Below are 21363 nucleotides of genomic sequence, written 5' to 3' on the forward strand. Positions count from 1 at the left end.
CGGATGAGCTCCCTCTATCAACTCCAGCTCCTCATGCAGGGACATGAGAGAAGCCTCCCACAAGGATGATAAAAACATCAAATCATCCGGGCATCCCCTGGGCAACGTCCTTGCAGACAGCCAATTCTCTCACACCAGAAGCGACTTGCAATTTCTCAAGTCACTCCTGACACGACAAATAATAATAATAATAATAATAATAATAATAATAATAATAATGAAAATGGAAGGAGACTTTGTTTGTCTACTTGGACCTCTTTCATGAGAGATGGAGAGTCTCTTGCTGCTCTTCAAAACAACTGTCTGTCCTTCACAAGAAGAATCTGTATTGGATTATGTCAACGCCATACAGAATATGTAGAGAAACCATAGTTTTTCAAAGAAATTCTCTAAGCAGAAGTACAGTATTTTGATACATTCTCTTAAGTTTCAGATACAATAATAAATCCTTACGTAATTCTTGATAATATTGTTGTTACAGGATATCAATGCTTCAATGACAAACAGCACAGTGACAAGCAAGCCACCTGTAACACTGAGACTTGTGATTCCTGCAAGCCAGTGTGGGTCCCTTATAGGCAAAGGAGGATCCAAAATTAAAGAAATCAGAGAGGTAAGCCACTAGATCAAAGTGAAAGTTGCTTTCTTCAGTGTGCACTGACTTTCAAGGATTCTACATTTTAAAAAGTTTTAAAAATGTTTCCAAGCAAGCAAGTATAGAGTCAGAACAAGAACAGGAAAGAAGAAGCATACCCTTATGTATAAATACGAGGGGATTTCCCCTGACCCATTTCTGTTTATCACATGATGTTGAAACTGCACATGAGTAATGATATAAGTCTCTATAGGTTACGTGCCAATTTACAGCTCAGATCTGATAATGGTCTTGATTTTACAGGTGCTGTAGTAGTGTGAGGTTTGATAATGAACCCAGTGGAATGCAAGGCAGTCAAGTTCCTTTCCTTGAAAGGCCATGCACCAAAGGAGATGATTGATGAGATGAAAGAGGCTTCTGGTGATGATTCTCCATCATATAATGTAGTCAACAACTAGCATTGCCAATTCAAATGTGATTGAACTTTGGTGCAAACAGCTCCAATTCCAGGGCGACCTTTCTCTGCTTTTGATGAACACACCATCCAGCAAGTGGAGGTTGCAATTTTGGAAAATCGCCACATCGCCATTCTCCACCTAGCCCAAAATATCAAGATTAGTGTGGAGTTTGTGGGGGAAAAAATCACCCAAGACCATCTTCACATGCATAAGGTATCATCTTGCTTGATTCCCTGGCTGCTTACACCTTTCCAGAAGCAGGTCAAATGTTTTCAGGCTCTGAAAGTCAAATGTTTTCAGGCTCTGTTGATGATGTGCCATGGAAACCAAGAAGACTTTTTCAACAGAATGATCACACAGGATAAAAGCTGGATCACTATGATCCTGAGACTAAAGTTCAGTTGATGAATTGGAAGCATCATGACTCACTGCCTCCAAAGGAGGCACGTGCCCAACTTTCGGTAGGCAAGATCATGCTCACAGTATTTTGGGACCATACATTGATGGATTTCCTAGCAAAAGGTACCATGATAATTGAGACATAGTATGCTTCACTGCTGCAGAAATTGTGGGAGGCCATCAAAACCAAGAGGCATGGCATGCTCACCAAAGATTTCTGCCTTCTCAAAGACAATACAGTTCACAACTCACATGTTGCCCAAATGGAAGCATGCTCCTGTGGCTTTGGAATTATTCACCCAGCCTTGCACCAACAGACTTCCACCTCTTTCCAACAATGAAGTTGTTTTTGAAGAGCAAGCATGTTTAATTTGTGTATTTTGGGTTTTGATTCCCTTTATTAACTTATCAGTTATTTTGTATATATTTTGTATATATTGTTTATCCTTTCAGGGAGATGGGGCAGGATAGAAATAAAGATTATTATTATTACAGAACAGGCTCATTTTCCTTTTTATGAATTACAACTGAAGCATTTTCTGCAGAGTTCACATTAGTCATTGCACATAGAATCATAGAATCATAGAGTTGGAAGAGATCTTGTGGGCCATTCAGTCCAACCCCCTGTCAAGAAGCAGGAAAATTGCATTCAAAGGACTCCCGACAGATGGCCATCCATCCTCTGTTTAAAAGCCTCCAAAGAAGAAGCCTCCACCACATTCCGAGGCAGAGAGTTCTACTGCTGAACATAGTCAGGAAGTCTCCTTTCTTGTAGTTTGAAGCCATTGTTCCGCGTCCTAGTCTCCAGGGCAGCAGAAAACAATCTTGGTCCCTCCTCCTATGACTTCCTCTTAAGTTTTGTAAATGGCTATCATGTCTCCTCTCAGCCTTCTCTTCTTCAGGCTAAACATGCCCAGCTCTTTAAGCTTGCCTGGTATTGACATGAGGCTGACCAGACAGTAATTGTTTGGGTTGTCCCTTTTTCCCTTCTTGAAGATAGGGATTGCATTGGCCCTCCTCCAATCTGCTGGAACTTCTCCTGTTCTCCAAGAACTCAAAGATGATTGCCAATGGTTCTGAAATGACTTCCGCTAGTTCCTTCAATATTCTTGGGTGTAGTTGTTCTGGCCCTGGGGACTTGAACTCGTTTAGAGCAGCCAGGCATTCCTGGCTGACTTGTTTCCCAATTTGGGTTTGGATGTCCTCTAATCCCTCATTCCTCATTGTTGGTAACAGTTTTGTTAAATGTCTACATAGAGTTCAGAAACCTTTTCCTGTTACCAATATTTTCGCAACCCCACCATTGAGCTAATGCAGTGGTTCCCAATTTTTTTTTAACCAGGGACTACTTTGACCAAAGACCACTTGACTAGAAACATCTTGATCGGGGACCACTTTGACCAGGAACCACTTTGACCAGGGACCCCTTGATCAGGGACCACTTTGATCAGGCACCACTTCCCAACATTAATACCAAACGGTTTCTGAATCATTTTTCTGGTCAATTTTAGATTTGGTTTAGTTATTTTGGGTGCTGATTCAGAAAATTCCATTGGATAGACCACATCAGCTCTAGTTTCTGATACAGAACATATGCCATCCAGTAGTCACTATCTGCTCACCCACCGAAAACCATATTTGATCATCAAGAGCTGATGTCGTAGTAATAATCTTTTGTGGGTAGTCAGCCTCTTCCCTTCCAACATCCCTGTTGACTCTGCACTGTAAGAGGGTTTTTCAAGACCTGCCGTTCTCATTACCGCGTGGTTTTGAGGCAACAGTATAGTAACAGAGAGGCCGCAGACCATAATTTTATTCTTTTGGACCACTGGTGGTCCACGGACCACAGGTTGGGAACCACTGACCCCATTTGGGATAGGGACCCACAGTTTAAGAAACAATGGTGTACACCACTAAAATAGTCCAACTGCAATTCAGATTATTCAGCTTCAGGGCTGCCCTGGATTCACCCCATTAATGCCACACCTACCTTAATATATCACACTGAAATTGTATTGCTGTCCAGTGTTCACAACCCCAATTTGAATCAGCACGGTTTTTAATTTCCTGTTCCATGAATTGATTTGCCATCACCTCCCTTTCTGCTTGAATTCCACTGCTGCATTTCCAATCAAACAGCTTCCAGGCAGAGTCTCACTAAGGAAGTTTGATGACAGAATTAAATGCCCACCATGCAATCAATGGCGAGAGAAGATAGAGAAGTCTGCACTCTTATCACTGATTTCATGGCTAGACAACTTGTTCTCAGCGAGCAACTTTTCCAGTTAAAACAGGCATGAGAGGTAAAAACTGAATGATGTAGACTGTGTAGGGTGTCTATTTTCTACCTTTAAACTTCCAGGAAAACTGAATATATAAATTATTAACAAAATTTCATGCGATTATTTCACACATAATAGCTTCATAAAGAATTTTGAAAGCACAGTAATAAATGTTGTTTGTACTATTGAACATAATGTGCCATCAGTACCAGGGCTCTTATAATTTTGCGAGATTATATGACAAAGATTTCTCCCTCCCATATCGTCTCTTTGTTTGCAAGGACATTAAGTGGAAGAAAATAGCAATGGCTTGTATTAATTGCAGCTTGCTGCATTCAGATGCATCGGTCACTACTAAGAAATTATTCTTGTTTGAAAACGGTGTTATGGATTACTCAATAATGAAATGATAGAAATTGATTAAATAAGTAAGCTGTTTATAACATTAAAAACTGTTGATTATATCAAGATCTGAGTCTTCCAATTTCATTGAAAGCCTCTTTGAATCTCTTTTAAAGAGAGAAAAAGCAGGGTATAAATTATTTATTTATTTATTTATTTATTTGTCATGTCAGGGCAACCAGTCAATTGTATTACATTTCTAACAGAACAAAACAAACAAACAGACAAAATACAAAATTTGTATTTGATTAAATAGTAGTTGATTAAATGTCCTTTGACCAGTATCTGGCCACTTGGAGTGCTTCTGGTGTTGCTGCAAGAAGGTCCTCTATTGTGCATGTAGCAGGATTCAGGGTGCATTGCAGCAGGTGGTCAGTGGTTTGCTCTTCTCCACACTTGCATGTCGTGGATTCCACTTTGTGGCCCCATTTCTTGAGGTTGGCTCTTCATCTCATGGTGCCAGAGCGCAGTCTGTTCAGCACCTTCAAGTCACCCAGTCTTCTGTGTGCCCAGGGGGGAGTCTCTCATTTGGTATCAGCCATTGATTGAGGTTCTGGGTTTGAGCCTGCCACTTTTGGACTCTCGCTTGCTGAGGTGTTCCAGCGAGTATCTGTATAGATCTTAGAAAACTATTTCTAGATTTAAGTCATTGACGTGCTGGTTGACACCCAAACAGGGGATGAGCTGGAGATGTCTCTGCCTTGGTCCTTTCACTATTGGCTGCTACTTCCCGGCGGATGTCAGGTGGTGCGATACCGGCTAAGCAGTGTAATTTCTCCAGTGGTGTAGGGCGCAGACACCCCGTGATAATGCGGCATGTCTCATTAAGAGCCACATCCACTGTTTTAGTGTGGCGAGATGTGTTCCACACTGGGCATGCGTACTCAGCAGCAGCGTAGCATAGTGCAAGGGCAGATGTCTTCACTGTGCCAGTCAGCTTTCGTATGATATTGTTTCTAGCACCCAATTTTTGCATGATGTTCAGGCAGTGCTTCTTGTAAGTAAGAGCACGGTCCAGAGTGACTCCCAGGTATTTGGGTGCGTTGCAATGCTCCAGTGGAATTCCTTCCCTGGTGATCCTCAGAGCTCGGGATGCTTGTCTGTTCTTGAGATGAAAAGCACCTAATAATAATAATCATCATCATCATCTTTATTTATATACCGCTCCATCTCCCTGAGGGGACGCAGAGCGGTTCCCAGGTAACATCACAAAACATCACAAAGTAAAAAACAACATAACCACAACTAATCATAGAATCATAAAGTTGGAAGAGACCTCATGGGCCATCCAGTCCAACCCCCTGCCAAGAAGCAGGAAAATTGCATTCAAAGCACCCCGACAGATTCAGCCTCTGTTTAAAAGCTTCCAAAGAAGGAGCCTCCATTCATCATCCATCAAACTAACTGCCATCCTAAATATTTTCCATGGTTGAATCCTATGAAATACACTGATGGAGAGTCACATCTCCCCTCTATGTGTCCCCAAATTACAAGAGCTTGGGAAAAATCTAAGTAGAAAGAAACAATGTTATCTTTTTAAAGTTCTAGATGTAGCCTAATGTAATTTTGCTTTATTTATTTACGGCATTTGTAGCCTGCCTTTCTCAGCCTTGCGGTGACTTGCAGCTTTAGATTCCATAATTAGTTTATTTGAGCTAGATCACATCTATTTGACTTGTAAATATGGTACTTTTTATCACAGTGCAAATTACAATGCATACTATTATGCAATACAATGCATACTATTTTGTGAGTTCCTATATCTTGATGTAGTCAGTAAGCAGTCTGAATTATGCAATGGAATTTATATGTATTGTAACACCTTTCTTTGTCTTTCAGTCGACAGGGGCCCAAGTACAAGTAGCAGGAGATATGTTACCAAACTCCACAGAACGTGCTGTGACCATATCGGGCACTCCTGATGCTATTATTCAGTGTGTAAAACAAATCTGCGTGGTCATGCTTGAGGTAAGAAATATTTTCAGATTATTGCCAAATAATACGATGATCAAGGTTGGTTACAGGTTGTCTCTCAGATTCCCTGACATTGGATGAGGCGGCCTGCACTCTGGAAGGAATCACCTTGATATTTTAGTTTTAACAATCACTATTTTATTTGCATTCTTAATTGTTATATATTTATTTACAGTATTTGTATACCACTTTTCTCACCCCGAGGGGGACTCAAAGCGGTTTACATAAGTAACAGCAAAAATGCAATGCCAGTACAAACAATTACAATTATACACTACAATTAGACATAAATCAAATTAAACAATACATCCATGAGCAATAAAACAATCATTAAAACAATAAAACAGCCTCGTCCGTCGAATTGCCGTTCCAGTCATTGTCTTTCCAAAATGCGACATACATTTACTTCTACTGCCCGAAGGCCTGGTCCCAAAACCATGATTTTATTTTTTTTCTAAAAGCCAGGAGGAAGGGAGCGGATCTTACCTCATTTGGGAGTGTGTTCCATAGGCTCATGTCATTTCTAACTTGCGCAATCCCAGGGCGAGCCTATCACAAGGTGAATACTTATGCCAATTGCAAAATGCTAAAATATGACTGATCTGGCATATTGGGTGAGTGGTCTGAAAATCACCAAACAATTATGATACAATAGAAGGAGGAGGTTTCCTGGCAACCACATATAGCCTAGCAATATAAGTATTTTGTGAAAATCATATTGACCAGTGGCTTCTGACAGAAAAAAATGTCCTGGGACTTAAAATTGTCAGGAAGCATGGCTTCTTTTTTGTCACAAGCATGTTGTATTTTTTACAGCACTAGAAACCGCTAATCATAGAAAGATAACATAAAAGCATAGCCACCAGTCTTAATCCAGAATAGGTCTTTATCTTCACCATGTGTAGTTCCACTTGCTCTCAGTAATATTAGCAAGGTATCTACTACAGATTTAAATGGTTTCTATTTCTGGATTGAGATTCCAATTTCTGGATTGAGATTAATTGTACTTTTATGTATCTCATAATTATTTGTTGGAATTATATCATTTAAAATCATTAGCAAGCAGGGTGGGCTTAGGATCTTATCACATGAAACTGGAGGAAAGCAGAGGGAATCATTTTCTTTCATCCCTACTGCCAGGTACCATACCTGTGTTTAGGAATGACATCCATCCCACATCCTTTTCCCACTTCTACCTGTCTTCTCTCAGGTTTCTTCCCTTGGAAGTTGGGTAGCAACCAACTTCTGAAAGCACAATCTTTCCTCCATTTCTCTGTGCTACTGCAATGGAATCCCATGGGCAACTACCAGAAGTGCTCTTGCGTCATGCGATGGCCACCGTAGTGCTCTATTTTGGCAGCACAGAAAAAATGGAGAGAAGACTGCATCTGTCAATTAGAATTTTATTAATTTTTATATAGATTACAACAAAAGAGTGAGAACAATAAAGTATAGGAAAGTGAGGAAATGTAGGGGGGGGGGGGGAGAAAAAAGGAGAAGCAAAAAGGTATATTAAAATCCCAAATGACCCCAAAAAATTAACTACAAAAAACACAAAAAAGAAAAAAGAAAAACAAACAAAAAATGACTTCCATTCCATCTTCTTGGATCATATCTTATTATTATTCAAAAATAAGTTCAAAAAGAAATTGTCTCTCTTGTTTCTTATTTTCCCAAATTGTCCAGATATTCATGGAGATTATCCCAGTTCGTTCTTCTTAGTATCATACCTGTATTTTTCTTCAACAAAAAAGTCAATTCATCCATGTCCTTTATTTCTCTGATTTTTTCCACCCATTCCTGTACGGGTGGTACTGAGTCATTCTCCCATTCTCTAGCAAAAACAATTCTAGCGGCAGTCGTCATATAAGTAAAAAGTTTATCCTCTTGTTCCGTTAGTTGTAGATCTAAATCTGTAAAACCTAACAAATAATACTCCGGTTTTCTTATGAATGTTCTTTTTAAAATCTTTTGTGTCTCTTCATGAATTACCCTCCAAAACTTTACTGCTTTTTTACAAGTCCACCACATATGGTAGAAGGAGCGAGAGAAGACTGCATCTGATGTGGTATTTAGTCTGCAGCTGAATTGCATCGAGAGGGGCAAAGAATTAAACTTCTCTCTCCCAAAATCTGCATCCAAATTAGAATGAAAGTATTTACATATTCGTTTTTTTTTAAAAAAAAAAAAAACCTTCACACAGTGGTTAATTATGTGCATGACATAATATCTGGTTTGGCTCTTAGGTTTCATTTCAGAAAAGCTATTCCTAATAACCTTCCAAAGCACTTTGTAGAGAAATGTTTCAAAGGGAATATGAAATTCAACTCACCAAAGCCCACCATTAGTAAAAGGGAAATTTTGATCATATATTGTAGATCTTATATAATAATATCTATGCATTCTGTGTGCCGTCACACCCAGACACTATAAAATTAAAACTAAGATGTGCTTCTCTCCTTATCCGGGTGAACTGTGGGTGCCTTACTTAGAAGCTTAGGATTCTCAGCAACTGAGACCACTCCAGATTTGAACATCAAACAGAACATTTATTTCTCAAAGTCCTTGACAGATTTGGCACAGCTTGTTGAAGTTACAAACACAAACAGTCAACTTGTGAAATTATATAGATGTTCCTTCCTTCCTTTTTTCTTCTGCTGCTGAGTTAACTTTCCTCAACAGTAGAAAAATCCTGGGATTCTTTACCCTAACCCTGAGCTGCTATTTTTAGAAAGAGCAGGTCTTTATTTATTTATTTATTTATTTATTTCATTTACTTATACCCTGCCCTTCTCACCCCGAGGGGGACTCAGGGCGGCTTACAGTGGGGGCACAATTAGATGCCCAAGGCAATTCACAAGCAATACAAATACAAACAATTCAACAATTAATTAAAAACATCAGTACATAATAAAACAATCTAAGCTCAAGGTTAGTTTGGGGATGAAGTAATAGAGCCTCTCCCAATGGCAGAGAAATCCTGAGATATTCTCTGCCCCAGCTCTGAGCTGCTATCTTTAGAAAGAGCAAGTCTTCCCCTATCTAAGCTCAGCACCAGTTTCAAAGGCAAGAAGGTAAGTACTCACGATGGCCTGCCTGAGCTGCCTAGCTTGACCACAAGCACATATGAGGCTTTTTCTAAACTGAAGAAGGCAGGAGAGCTTCTCCAAAATGGAGATCTCATCCCCAGGAAAAAGGGGGACCAAAGAGATACTTTTTAAAGCCAATAACAGCAAAAGGCTTTGCAGGCTGGCTTTAAGCCCCTGTTAATGGTTAATTTTCAGGGTGCTGCTGAGACTGTAGCAACCCTGGGGGAAATGCAAAAGGATGCTATTTCATGCAACTAAGGAGCAATGCAAACCAAGCTCCTGGAAGAGGGAACATTCCATTTATCAGTGTGTGAGATATCTAAATCTTCTGACTGTTTATAATATTTACTGCATCTTGTCAGAAGCAATGGCCTGAACAGTAAGCTTGGTGAGTTACCTTGAGGGAGTCACTGGTCTGATCTCTAAACATCTCTCCCAGTGGCAAATGGGTTATTACACTGCAATGGCACCAGAGGTACTGAAGTGAACTGAAGAAACTCCTAGAACGGAACAGTGACTCTGCTGAGCTGCAAGAAATGGGAATTTTCTTCAGAGAACTCAGCAATGGCAGCAACCTCCCATTTCCTGCTGGGAGGAATGTCTGGAAAAAACAAAGTTTCAGCTCTTTCCCGGGGTTTTACATTTTGCTAGTACTAAGGGAGATAAAAGAAGTGACAAAATCTTGCTGCTGCCTGTGCCCTCCTCCAGGCATCCTGATTAAACCAAGAAGAAAATCTAAATGGAGCTGAGTACCAAATTCTTCAGGATCATCTCCCTGTGTCAGATTTCTGATGTTTGTGTAGGGGAATGCAATTGGAAGAGGTATAATTCAGAGACACAAAAGATAAGAAAGAAAGTTGGAGAACCATGACTGAGTGTAGGAAGATGAGACAAAATACACTGAGGGATAAGGAATAAAGAAAATAACAGATTGTGTGATGAAAGTTGCAGTAGAAAAGGGGAAGTCATAGAACTTCTTCTCGCAGTTTTATGCAAAGGCAGGAGGAAGCAGTAGGATGCTGACAACAAACATGCAACCAGAGGGAGAAATAAGCAGCACAATCACAATGAGAGACATTGGAATTTCATAGTGCTACAAATACATGAATTAGGTCTCCGATCAGCCAGATACTACATCCCAGATCTTTTGTCATTCATAAACATTCTCCGTAGGTTCATGTTGTATCATCATGTCTGACTCCAAAGACAGGATAAAGCATTAAGAATCAATCAATAAGTTGTGGTTTGAATGCCTTATTGTAATATTTCTGTTGCTGTCTATGTTGTAGCAATAATTTCAACCCACTATATTTGACTTATGTGAGATATTTTTTCCTCTTCCTTATTGCTTTCTGTTTTCATTCTCAGTCTCCACCAAAAGGTGCCACAATTCCCTACCGCCCTAAACCTGCCTCTGCACCCATAATTTTTGCAGGTGGCCAGGTAAGAGCAGACACCCTTTTGGCTTCAGCTGGAAACCACGCCGTCTTGGCCCAACCTCAGACTGCACCTGTTAGTTTCCAACTTTAACTTCTTTTCTGTCTGGTATAGTATTGATTGTTTACTAGTAATGTGAATATAACAAATGCCTTTTTTGTACAATGTGTGCCAAATTAAGCCTGTCCAGCTCTGATCCTTTTAAGCATCCACTTCCCTACCATGTATTTGTTCCCACAAGCCACCCTCCCTTTGGAATTGATAGGAGGCAGATGGGAAACAATTTGTCTCATGAAGCTCACTGGGGGAGTAAAATATAAACCAGATTGCCTTGTGTGTAAATTGCCTGTTTGAGAGGACTAGCTGTCAGCAATTCTTAGATGAGACTGCGGGTTTGGACCCCTTTCAATCAGGTTTTCGTTCAGGTCATGGGACAGAGACTGTCTTGGTAGCTATTACAAATGAAATTCGTCGTCAATTAGACCGAGGCAGATCAGCACTATTGGTACTCTTGGACCTCACAGCTGCATTCGACACCGTGGACCATTACTTGCTGATTCATCGATTGGCTATATCTGGTGTACGAGGTTTAGCCCTGAAATGGTTCAGTTCGTTCCTCTGGGACCAGAGACAGAGGGTGGAGTGGTTAGGCCAAAGCTCTGAGAGCTCCTGCCTTTGCTGTGGAGTTCCCCAGGGTGCTATCCTCTCGCCCCTGTTATTTAACATCTACGTCCGACCACTTGCTGGACTGGTGCGGAGCTTTGGCATAGAGTGCTACCAGTATGCAGATGATACCCAGCTACTCTTGCATCTCGAATCTGGGACAACCACGATTCCTGAGAACTTTAGGCTGTGTTTGGAAGCAGTGATGAGTTGGCTGCGAGCGAGCAGAGTAAAAGTGAATCCTGCAAAAACTGAGATACTCTGGCCCGGCCAGCCGCCAGAATTAATCCAGTCTCTGCCTGATTTTGATGGGGAAGTCCTGGTTCCGTCTTCCACTCTTAAAAGCCTTGGGGTTGTGTTGGACTCATAGCTGACGATGGAGGCCCAGATCACTGCCATAAGTAAGCAGGCCTTTTTTCATCTTTGCCAGGCAAGGAAATTGGCATCCTACCTTTCAGTAGAAGCACAGGCAGCGGTAATCCACGCAACAGTCACCATGAGGTTGGACTATTGCAATGCCTTATATGCCGACCTTCCGAAGTCAACAACTCAGAAGATTCGGATGGTCCAAAATGCGGCGGCCAGGCTGCTAGCGGGATCATCTATAAGATCCCATATTACACCGATTCTACAACAACTGCATTGGCTACCAATAGAACATAGGATCTCTTACAAGATACTGATCCTGACATTTAGAGCTCAAAATGGCCAAGGACCTTTATATCTTAGGGACCGCCTCATTCCTTTTTCCCATCAGTGGCTACCTTGATTCACCCAAGAAAATCTCCTATACATACCAGGCCCTAGGGAGGTACACCTGGAAGCAACAAGGTATAGAGCTTTTTCGACCTATGCTCCAATTCTGTGGAACTCATTGCCTCCATAGATTAGAGCAATGTCGGAGTTGTGACCTTTTGTAAAGGTGCTCAAGATTTGGCTGTTTGGTTGTCCATTTAAGTAAAGTGATCAGATCTAATTTGCCAAATAGTCACTGTTGTATGTTTTTATGTTGAATGTTTTTATATTGTGTAAATGCTATTTTAAATTGTAAGTCGCTCGGAGTACCTTGGTGGAGAGCGACTAATTAAGAAATAAAGTGAAGTGAAGTGACGATATCCATATGAATAGTTTCCGGCAAATATTAAAGTAGATGCAGTTCTCAAAAACTACTTTTCTTTTGTTATATATGTGTTGTTAAATTTGGAAAACAAAACTTATGTGTTTTGTTAAAGGAAGGATGCTTCTCATTAGTTTGATTACATTGTGCACATTGCCTCAAAGATTTTAGAGGTTTTTCTCCCCCATTAAAACTAATGTCAGCAATTGCTGTCAGAGTTATGTAGTGCATGCTCATGTTCATGCTGAACCTAGCATCCTGCCAGTACCACAATGTTTTTAGAGGAAATCTAGTGCAGTCTTGTTCTTATAGTTAAGGAATGGGAGCTCACATGGTCAGACTGTACTGACTGGGACCATAGTGTTGTAAGAAGAGGGAGTTCCCAGGTCTGTACTTTCCTCCTTCTGTCAAACTGCATCACCATTTTTTTTCTTAGAATTTTCTGTGGGTTTTGCTCTAGGAATCCAACAGAGTCTGGGCTATTCCATCAGAACACTAGGATAGATAATAACTTCTAATGATCCTGAGCACTTATCAGTAGTAGTATAATTAATTAATATTCATATTATTATTATTCAGTTTATTTATATCTGTCCTTTCCACACAGAACTGGGGCTCAAAGTAGTTTACGAACTAAAACAGATGTAATACAGATAAAAGCAGATCATTGCTTAAAATTTAATTGAACTATGAATAGCATTTAACAAGTTTAAACTACATTAAAAATGAAAAAAACCCAGCTTTAAAGCAACATATCTTATTAAGTCCTAATAGGCTTTGCAAATAGTGAAGAGGCCTAGATTTGGTATATTCATTTTGTAAGCCTGGGACGAGGACTCTAGCCGGAAAAAAAATGTGGGGGGGGGGGGGGAGTGAATCATGAGAGTAGTTCCATAACACAAAATAATTTGAATAGTATGATTCATTCTATATTTCATATAGACTTAATTAAATCAATGTTCTAACCTCCTTCATGGGAGACTTCAAATCCCTCCCATGCCTTAGGCTTTGCCTACCAGTTGTGGATGGGCCAATTTGGTTGCTTCCACTAGATCAGCTATTGCTGCAAGGAATGACTGTGAATAAATTGTCAAAATTTGCTGAGATAGTTCTTGCAGTTCTGGAGGGACTTGTTTAATTTTTGCTTCTCATAGACTTAGCAGCAGGAGGATTTGGTTAACCAGTTAAAATTCATGAGCAAACCAGGTTTTTTTTTTAAAAAAAAAAACTGAAAAATTTTGGAGATGGGGCTGGACCCCTGTTATAAATAACTTTCCTACATTGGAAAAGAATATCCCACTTCTGTCACCAATTATGTCATGAATGACTTTTCAATAACTTTGAAGCATGTGTTCTTTTTATTGCAATTTCCAGTGTGAGAAGGTATATCAGATTACAGAAAACATTTAGACAAAGAATGACATTGGACATACAGACATACAGATTCTATGCAACTACATTGGATTTACAATTACATTGGTTAGCAAACAAACAAACAAAGGGGAATTACATTTTCACTCAACATTCACACACATGTACACGCATTCATCCACATGCATCCAAATATTACCATATCATTTTCTCCCTCCTTGGAGAAGCTCCTGATAGGCCAGACCTTGCTTTTCTGCAGCCTGCCAACATGTAGTTCCATAACTTCCATAACGCCATAACTTCAAAACATTGAAATGCCAAATCTTCTTCCCTAAGAACAATGCCAAGGACCAGATCTCCGTTTTCCATACAGCAGAACCTGACTCTCTGCACAAAATCTAAGACTCCAAAAGCGCACTTCTTCCTCTTCCCTTGAGAAAGAGTGACCAGACTGCTCCTGTGCAAATCTGCCACTATCTATAGGTACACTATCTCTCTCCTTCCAATGGAACAGAGCATAGCGAGTGATCCAGACTCCTCAGGTCGGTCACAATTTGAGCATTATTAGACTGAGTCTTTTACAGGAATATTCTGTTGATGTCCCAAAGTTGGAAATTAATGATAGACGTCTTCCATCCTGGCTCCATCTCAGTTTCCTGGCCAGATGTTGACTCTTCTTGATTGGTGTTGACAAGCACAAGGCTTGTGTTGACTTCCTTCTTAACATAAAGAATGTTGCAAACATTTCTGTTATCACTGTCCCAGTTCTTATCAGAGTTTCTCATTAGCAAGTCCAGCAAGCAGTCATTGCAGGCCTTAATATTATACTGGTGTTTCCAAAATTATTAACTCTAACCACACATCCTTCCATTCTTCCATTCATCCCCACACATCATATGAAAATCATACTTGTCAAATCTGCACATTGAATTTCTTGTGACACCCTACCCCCCCCCCCCCCTTGGCTACAGCCCTGCCTGGGATCCATTCTACCTTATGGTTCAGGAGAAAAGAGGGACAACTGGAGTTGCCTGGTTCATCAGTGGTTATGCACTCACACATAGCACACCACTTGGTGCAAAAAAGGCTTATATTCTACAGACTGAAATTCCACACACAGAATTGTATCCCTTTTTCTTCCAAAATATTTACTAGTGTATCTTTGTGGTCAAAAACCCTCCGGGCAAATTGTAAACAAGCTCACTATGTGACTTTGCACCCCACCTTTGTGTTTGTTAAAGCATCAGTTTTAGATTCTAGTTTCATTGCTTTGTAGAACTTTACCATGACAGAAGTTGTTTTAGGAGACTCATGTGATAACATCTTGAAAGATCAGATAAATATAACCCACAATAATATGAATACAAACAGTGTGCTTTGGATCATTAAATATATACAAAATATTGCTATTCAATCCAAATGTTTTATGCTTGAATTTGTTAGTACCAGAACAAGCAAACAAATAGCTAGAACTAGACTGCAGAGTTTGAGGTGAATAGTTTATTATGATACGTTTTATTTTTGTTTTTCATTTAAGATATCAGAATGCTTTAGGCAATATCTGGCATCTATATATTTTGACCTGTTTGGAATGTCAGGTTTTTTTTTTCACCTGAAATTCAATAGTAGTTTCGAATCTCATAGGATCAAATAGGGGTCTCTACTATTTATGACAAGGGTCTTAAAAACCATAACACTGACTTCTGTGTACTCAAAGAAGCTATGACTTTCTGCTTCTACACAATAAATGAATGTGGTTTGACACCATTTTGACTATCATGGCTCAGTGTTATGGAATGCATGGAGATGTATTTTTCCTTGTTCTTTAGTCTTCTCTGTCAAAGAGTGTTGGTGCCTCACCAACCTACAAACCCCAGGATTCTGTAACTTCAAGCCATGGCAGTTAAAGTGGTGTCAAACTATATTAATTTGACAGTGATGCTCCTCAGTTTCCTGCTTGCTTAGCAAACATTTTTTGAGATAGAATGGCTTTCTAGGAACAGATTGTGGGTTCTGCCATTCAAAGCAAAATGTCAAAAATCCTAGTGGATATTCCTAAAAGCTGAGCAAGACAAGCTGTTTTTTATAACTTGTGCTACTTAGAGAATGAATTCTGTACCTGTGATCTAAAAACAGGCACTCTAATATGATGAGAAAATATCACCTATTTTGAAACATGACTGTTGAGAATCTTTCATCTGTCTGTTGTTTTTAGGCATTCACAATTCAGGGGCAGTATGCCATCCCACATCCAGACGTGAGTTCAATGCATGTCCTTTATTTCCTATACTCTCTTCTCCCTTCTGTTTGCTCTGGGCAGCATCTACTTTCTCAGTATTTGAATATCAAAGGAACATCCACAGATACCCCTCTTTAAAGAAATAACATTTAGCCAAACATTCGTAATAACCGATGGCTTTGTATGACAGTTACTGCAAAGTACAGTGGCCCAGATACAAATGACTCCACCCCATCCCCTCTTTTATGCATGTTTTCTATTTAAGTTTTTGAAATGTAATTATCTAGAACTGTAGTTAAAGATATTAACAGTAGCAGTTTACATATAAAGTACCACCATCATTTTAACTTGTTTATTCTGTGTTGTAGACTAGAGTGAATGATTTGTAGCCTTTTAAATATAATTTTAATTAATCCAGTTTTGAAACATGTTAAGATAGTTTTCTCTACTTCTGAAATAATTCCATTTGATTGGATAGTTCTAATTTCCCATCCTACCCTGCAGTTGACCAAGCTTCACCAGTTGGCTATGCAGCATCCCCCCTTTACTCCCCTTGGGCAGACCACCCCTGGTTTCCCTGGTACGTACCCATGACTCCCTGGGGATGTCCTTCTTCTTAACAGCTCTGTTTCCCATGGTCATTGCGACATTTGGATCACTAAATGTGGTAAATGGCCAGTGCTCCTTTTGTTTTTACACATTCATCTTTGTTGTCAGCCTCTTTCCCCCTCCTATGGCTTTCTCTGTAAGGTTTCTTTTGAGATCACTCAACTGTTTTGCTTTGTTTGAGTTTTTTCTTCTTCTGCTCCTCAGTTTTACCACCAGCTTCTTTTGTCAGCACCAAACGTTATTATGCACCACAGAGGATGTGCCACGTGTCTTAGATTTGTAATGGTCACGTTGTATATTTGATTTCTAAATGAGACCCACAGCGACTACTGTGTGGTATATTTTACAAAACAGTAGAACTGGGGGAAAATAACCTTTTGTGTCCAGATTCAAGTTTTGATTGAATTTCTATATATTAACTCAATATATTGATTAAATCAATATGTAGAGTATATTGATTAAAACCCCTTCATGTTCTTGTCAATCATTGTGAGAGATTGAGAACAGTTTAAGCCAATGAATGAGTATTTTTGCATCACTTGATGCACAATACTCTGGTTCCAGGTATAATCATGCTTAGAATAAAATCATTGCATTTAAGTTAGACATAACTCAGGGTACATCTACATTGTAGAAATAATGCAGTTTGACAGCACTCTTACTGCCATGACTCAGTGCTATGGAAACATGAGAATTTGTAGCCTTCTCTGCCAAATACAGATCCTAGGATTCCATAGCATCGAGCCATAGAAATCACACTGCATTAATTCTACAGTGTAGATGCGGCCCAAGTTAAGTCCCATTGATTACAATGGTTCTTCTTTAAGTGCCATTTGTCTGGATTGAACATAGCCAAATTTGTTTTAATGGAACTTCAGATCAGGGATTCTTCAGAAGGCCAGCTCTGCACACTGGTACATACTTTGCATGGCAAGTAATAACATTTTTATCACATACATCAAAAAATGCCAGAAACTAAATTGTGTGCATAATAGTCAGCAAATCCATTTACACAAAATTCACAGACTTTGAAAAACATTTTCCAACTTATTGATAGTTACTCGTGATTTAATTTAAACAAATATGCTGATTATACAAAACCAAAAAAACAAGCCTTTGAAGCTCTGTTAAAAACCTGCAGATGGAAAAAGCAAAATGGCATTGCTATATGGTGTATCTGATAAAAAATATTCTATAAGAATTATTACATTATCTTTTCCTTAGGTTTTTTTTTTCATTTTAATGCTGCTCCTGAATCTGCTCCTTGTACTACTGTTGACTGTGTGTAACTGTAATTTGGACTGTGAACACATTAATTGCATTTCCTAAGCAAATTTACTCTTAACAAATTGCAGCCTTAATGTATATTGTACTACCTTCCCCTTTAAAGCACCCTTCCTTCCCAAACCCTGCAAACTGACTAATCTCCTATATAATTTGCTTAGAGTCTGTCCATAGTATTAAATTGTTCCACAATGTTATACTGTTGACTATTTTTAAACATTTTTTAAATGGCAGATCAAATTTGAGTCACTTGTTCATTTTTTCTCAACAAAGGGTTGGATTTCAGAATGTATTCCTAAGTGAAATTGGCCATTATCTAGTTACTTTTTGAAAACATAATATGTAGATACTGTGTTGCTATGTTGTTGAGGTTAAATACAGGACTATGAAAGCTCTGGTTCTCTCAAAGTTCTTGGATTGTGCCATTCTTCTTTTTCGTTGAGTTCCTTGTGCAAATATATATATATATTCGTTCCTTTTAAAAAATGGACTTTTTTCTATCTCAAAATAACAGTCATAAAGGGTATTACCCTTTCTTATTCTCCAAATCTAGGATTAGATGCCAGTAATCCAGCCAGCTCCCACGAGCTCACAATTCCAAATGATGTAAGTAAATTGGGTTGAAAAATGATGCTTTCTCTTGTTCTCTTCAACTCTTTTCTGTGCATGAAGTGTAAGATTCCTGGTCTGTTCATATCTATTGCAATTTTCAGAGCTGATACAACATCGTGGCTCAGCAAGCACTAAATTAATTGGGCTCTTGGGCTCTTTCCTCCATCCCTCTTCTGCCTTGGCCCTTTTCTCAGCATGTGAATATGGTGGCCTGCTGCATCCTCAGGCCTAGAGGAGGGCCGGGGGGGGGGGGGGGGAGAGATACGCAGCTGCTGAGAGCTCCCCAGAGCTCCTTCTCCTTTTAGCTTGGGGGACAGGGCAGGCTGCCATGTCCCCAGGCTGAGATAAAAACTAGGGCATGAGCACACAGCTGTGAAACACTCCCCAGTGTTAACCCCCCCACACGCCAATCATGCCACTGCCCTGTGCTAAAGAGCTCCTGCGCCAACTGCCCCATGCCAAACACTCTTCTAACCTGTGCCATTCGCCAACCACGCCCTGTACCAAACACGCCACAACTAAACTCACCATGTGTCAAATGTGCCAAATGCCAATCTGTGCCAACAGGCCCCATGACAACCATGTTGCTAAACATGCCACCCCATGCCAAACACACCAAACACTGCCTCGCACCAACACCCTATGCCAAACCTGCTGCTGTGAACGCGGAAAATGCCACCCCACATGAAATGACCCACATGCCAACCATCCATGGGCCAAATGCGCTGCCGCAATGCCCCCTGCACCAAATGGCACCTCACGACAAACACCCACCACCAGCCCTGCACAAATGCACCACCCACCCTCCAAACACTCCTGTGCCACCCCTCCTATATCAAATGCGGTCCACCCTGGCCTCACCCTTCACACCAACTGCCCTCGGCCTCCCCCCGCCCCCTCCCTCTTAGCCCGACCCCAACTAGCCCACCAACCTAGCCCCCAACGCGGTCCCCACCACAAAAGTTTGCCTATGCCTGGACTAACTCATAACAATGTAAACAATACTCCAAAAAAAAAAACAAGAAAAAGGGACTGTATGTACATAACATACAGTTTTCCCTTTGTTTTCATGGATCATGCATCCATAGACTCCACCATCCATGGCTTGAAAATATTCACCAAAAAGCCCCCTAAACATCACCAAAAGCAAATCATGATTTTGCTATTACACAAGAGACACAATTTTACTCCATCATTGTGTATAAAGAGACTTGAATATCCACATATTTTGTAATCTACATTGATTCAAATTTCAGGAAAAAAAGATTCCACCTAAACATTAGAAAGATCTTTCTGCCAATAAATGCTGTTGAGCAGTGGAGTATTTCACCTCAGAAGGTGGCGGAGTCTCCTTTTCTGGAGGTTTTAAAGCAGGGATTGGATGACCATCAGTCCGGATGGAGTCTGTGTTCTTGCATGGCAGGAGTTGGACTGGATAACCCTTGTGGTTTCTTCCAACTCTATGATTCTATGAGTCCGTGGTTCTGGAACCAAACCCTGAAGAATACCAAAATCCTACTGTATTATTCTATTGGCCAAGGCAGGCAAATGGTCAGGCATGAAAAAGTAGAATTGCCTGCATATCCATCATAAATCTCTCATTTCCTACATGACCATTTTTGCTTTTGCTCTTCACTTCTCCTCTGTGTTTGTTCTGCTCTAGCTAATAGGTTGCATCATTGGTAGACAAGGCAGTAAAATAAATGAAATCAGGCAAATGTCGGGAGCGCAGATCAAGATTGCAAACGCCACAGAAGGATCAGCAGAACGGCAAGTAACAATTACAGGATCACCTGCCAATATCAGCCTAGCACAGTACCTTATTAATGCAAGGTAAGTTCACTTTTTAATAAATAAGTTTCCCTTTTCTCGAAGCCCAGTGTTTGTTCAGGGAAACAGTGAATTAACCTGAATAGTTTTCAATAATACAGACTAATACAAGTAGTCTGCTCCATACATGTCATGTTTGAGATGCCAAAGTAATACTGTTCCAAATTGCACAGAAAGCAATATCTTTTGCAAATAAGCTGTTCCCTGTCAGTTTTGCTGACCAAATAGCAGCTATAATGAAGCAGATTATAATAATGATTTAATTTCTAGCTGCAAATTTTGTCTGTAGTATGGGATTACAGGTATTTGACTCTTGAAGAGAGTGTTATTTTTGGTTTTGGTTTTTAAAATAGCTACAAGAAGAAAGGATGCCAGTGAAACTGGGCAAAATAGTCTCCTTCCCAGGGCACTGATTTTTTCTTTAAATGTGTGGTGATCCTTTATCCTTACTTTTCATTCCAATTTTATTCAAAAATGCTGAATTTTATGTTTTAGCCAGAATTTTATAAACACTGAAAGAAAACTCAATGAAGGTAACGCCACTCAAATCTTCTACTACATTATGCCCATTTATTCGATGGTAATACATAGTCTTTTTGAAAACCCCAAACCTGAAGCTTCCATATCCAATATAGTGAAACCTTGACTTAGGAGCACATCAATTTACAAGTTATTCGAGGTATGAGCTGTCACTCCTTTGATTTTTGGCTTTGAAATGTGAGCCAAGATCTGAGTTACGAGCTCTAACGCTCGTCCCTCACCTCCCTGTTGTGCTTGCATTGCTTATGTGTGCCTAGTTCTCCCATCTGCCTCTCACTCAGTGTGGTAGCTTTGTTGTAAGGGTCATTTGTTGTCTGTGTTACTATGGATTCAGTCTTCTCTTGAAATAATACACCAAAATGCACAGGGGCTGAAGGTACCATACATCTTTATTGTTCAGAATACAAGAGTCTCGCACTACAGGCCATCTATATAGAGCCTTAGCTACAATGTCATAAATCA

General features: G+C 40.0%; 1 protein-coding gene across 10 annotated transcripts in view; it reads left to right on the forward strand.

Moving 5' to 3' along the window:
- The window catches only part of LOC132778465 (poly(rC)-binding protein 3-like), a 226123-nt gene that overhangs the window by 190926 nt on the left and 13834 nt on the right, over window positions 1-21363 (forward strand). For all 10 annotated transcript variants that reach the window (XM_060781454.2, XM_060781448.2, XM_060781450.2 and 7 more), the window contains 7 exons: window positions 482-613; window positions 5976-6104; window positions 10568-10711; window positions 16003-16044; window positions 16531-16606; window positions 18473-18525; window positions 20195-20364. In XM_060781454.2, coding sequence (XP_060637437.2) covers window positions 482-613; window positions 5976-6104; window positions 10568-10711; window positions 16003-16044; window positions 16531-16606; window positions 18473-18525; window positions 20195-20364 — 746 coding nt within the window. The remainder of the gene's footprint in view (window positions 1-481; window positions 614-5975; window positions 6105-10567; window positions 10712-16002; window positions 16045-16530; window positions 16607-18472; window positions 18526-20194; window positions 20365-21363) is intronic.

The sequence above is a fragment of the Anolis sagrei genome, chromosome 6 (assembly GCF_037176765.1).
Source record: "Anolis sagrei isolate rAnoSag1 chromosome 6, rAnoSag1.mat, whole genome shotgun sequence".
Classification (NCBI taxonomy): domain Eukaryota; kingdom Metazoa; phylum Chordata; class Lepidosauria; order Squamata; family Dactyloidae; genus Anolis; species Anolis sagrei.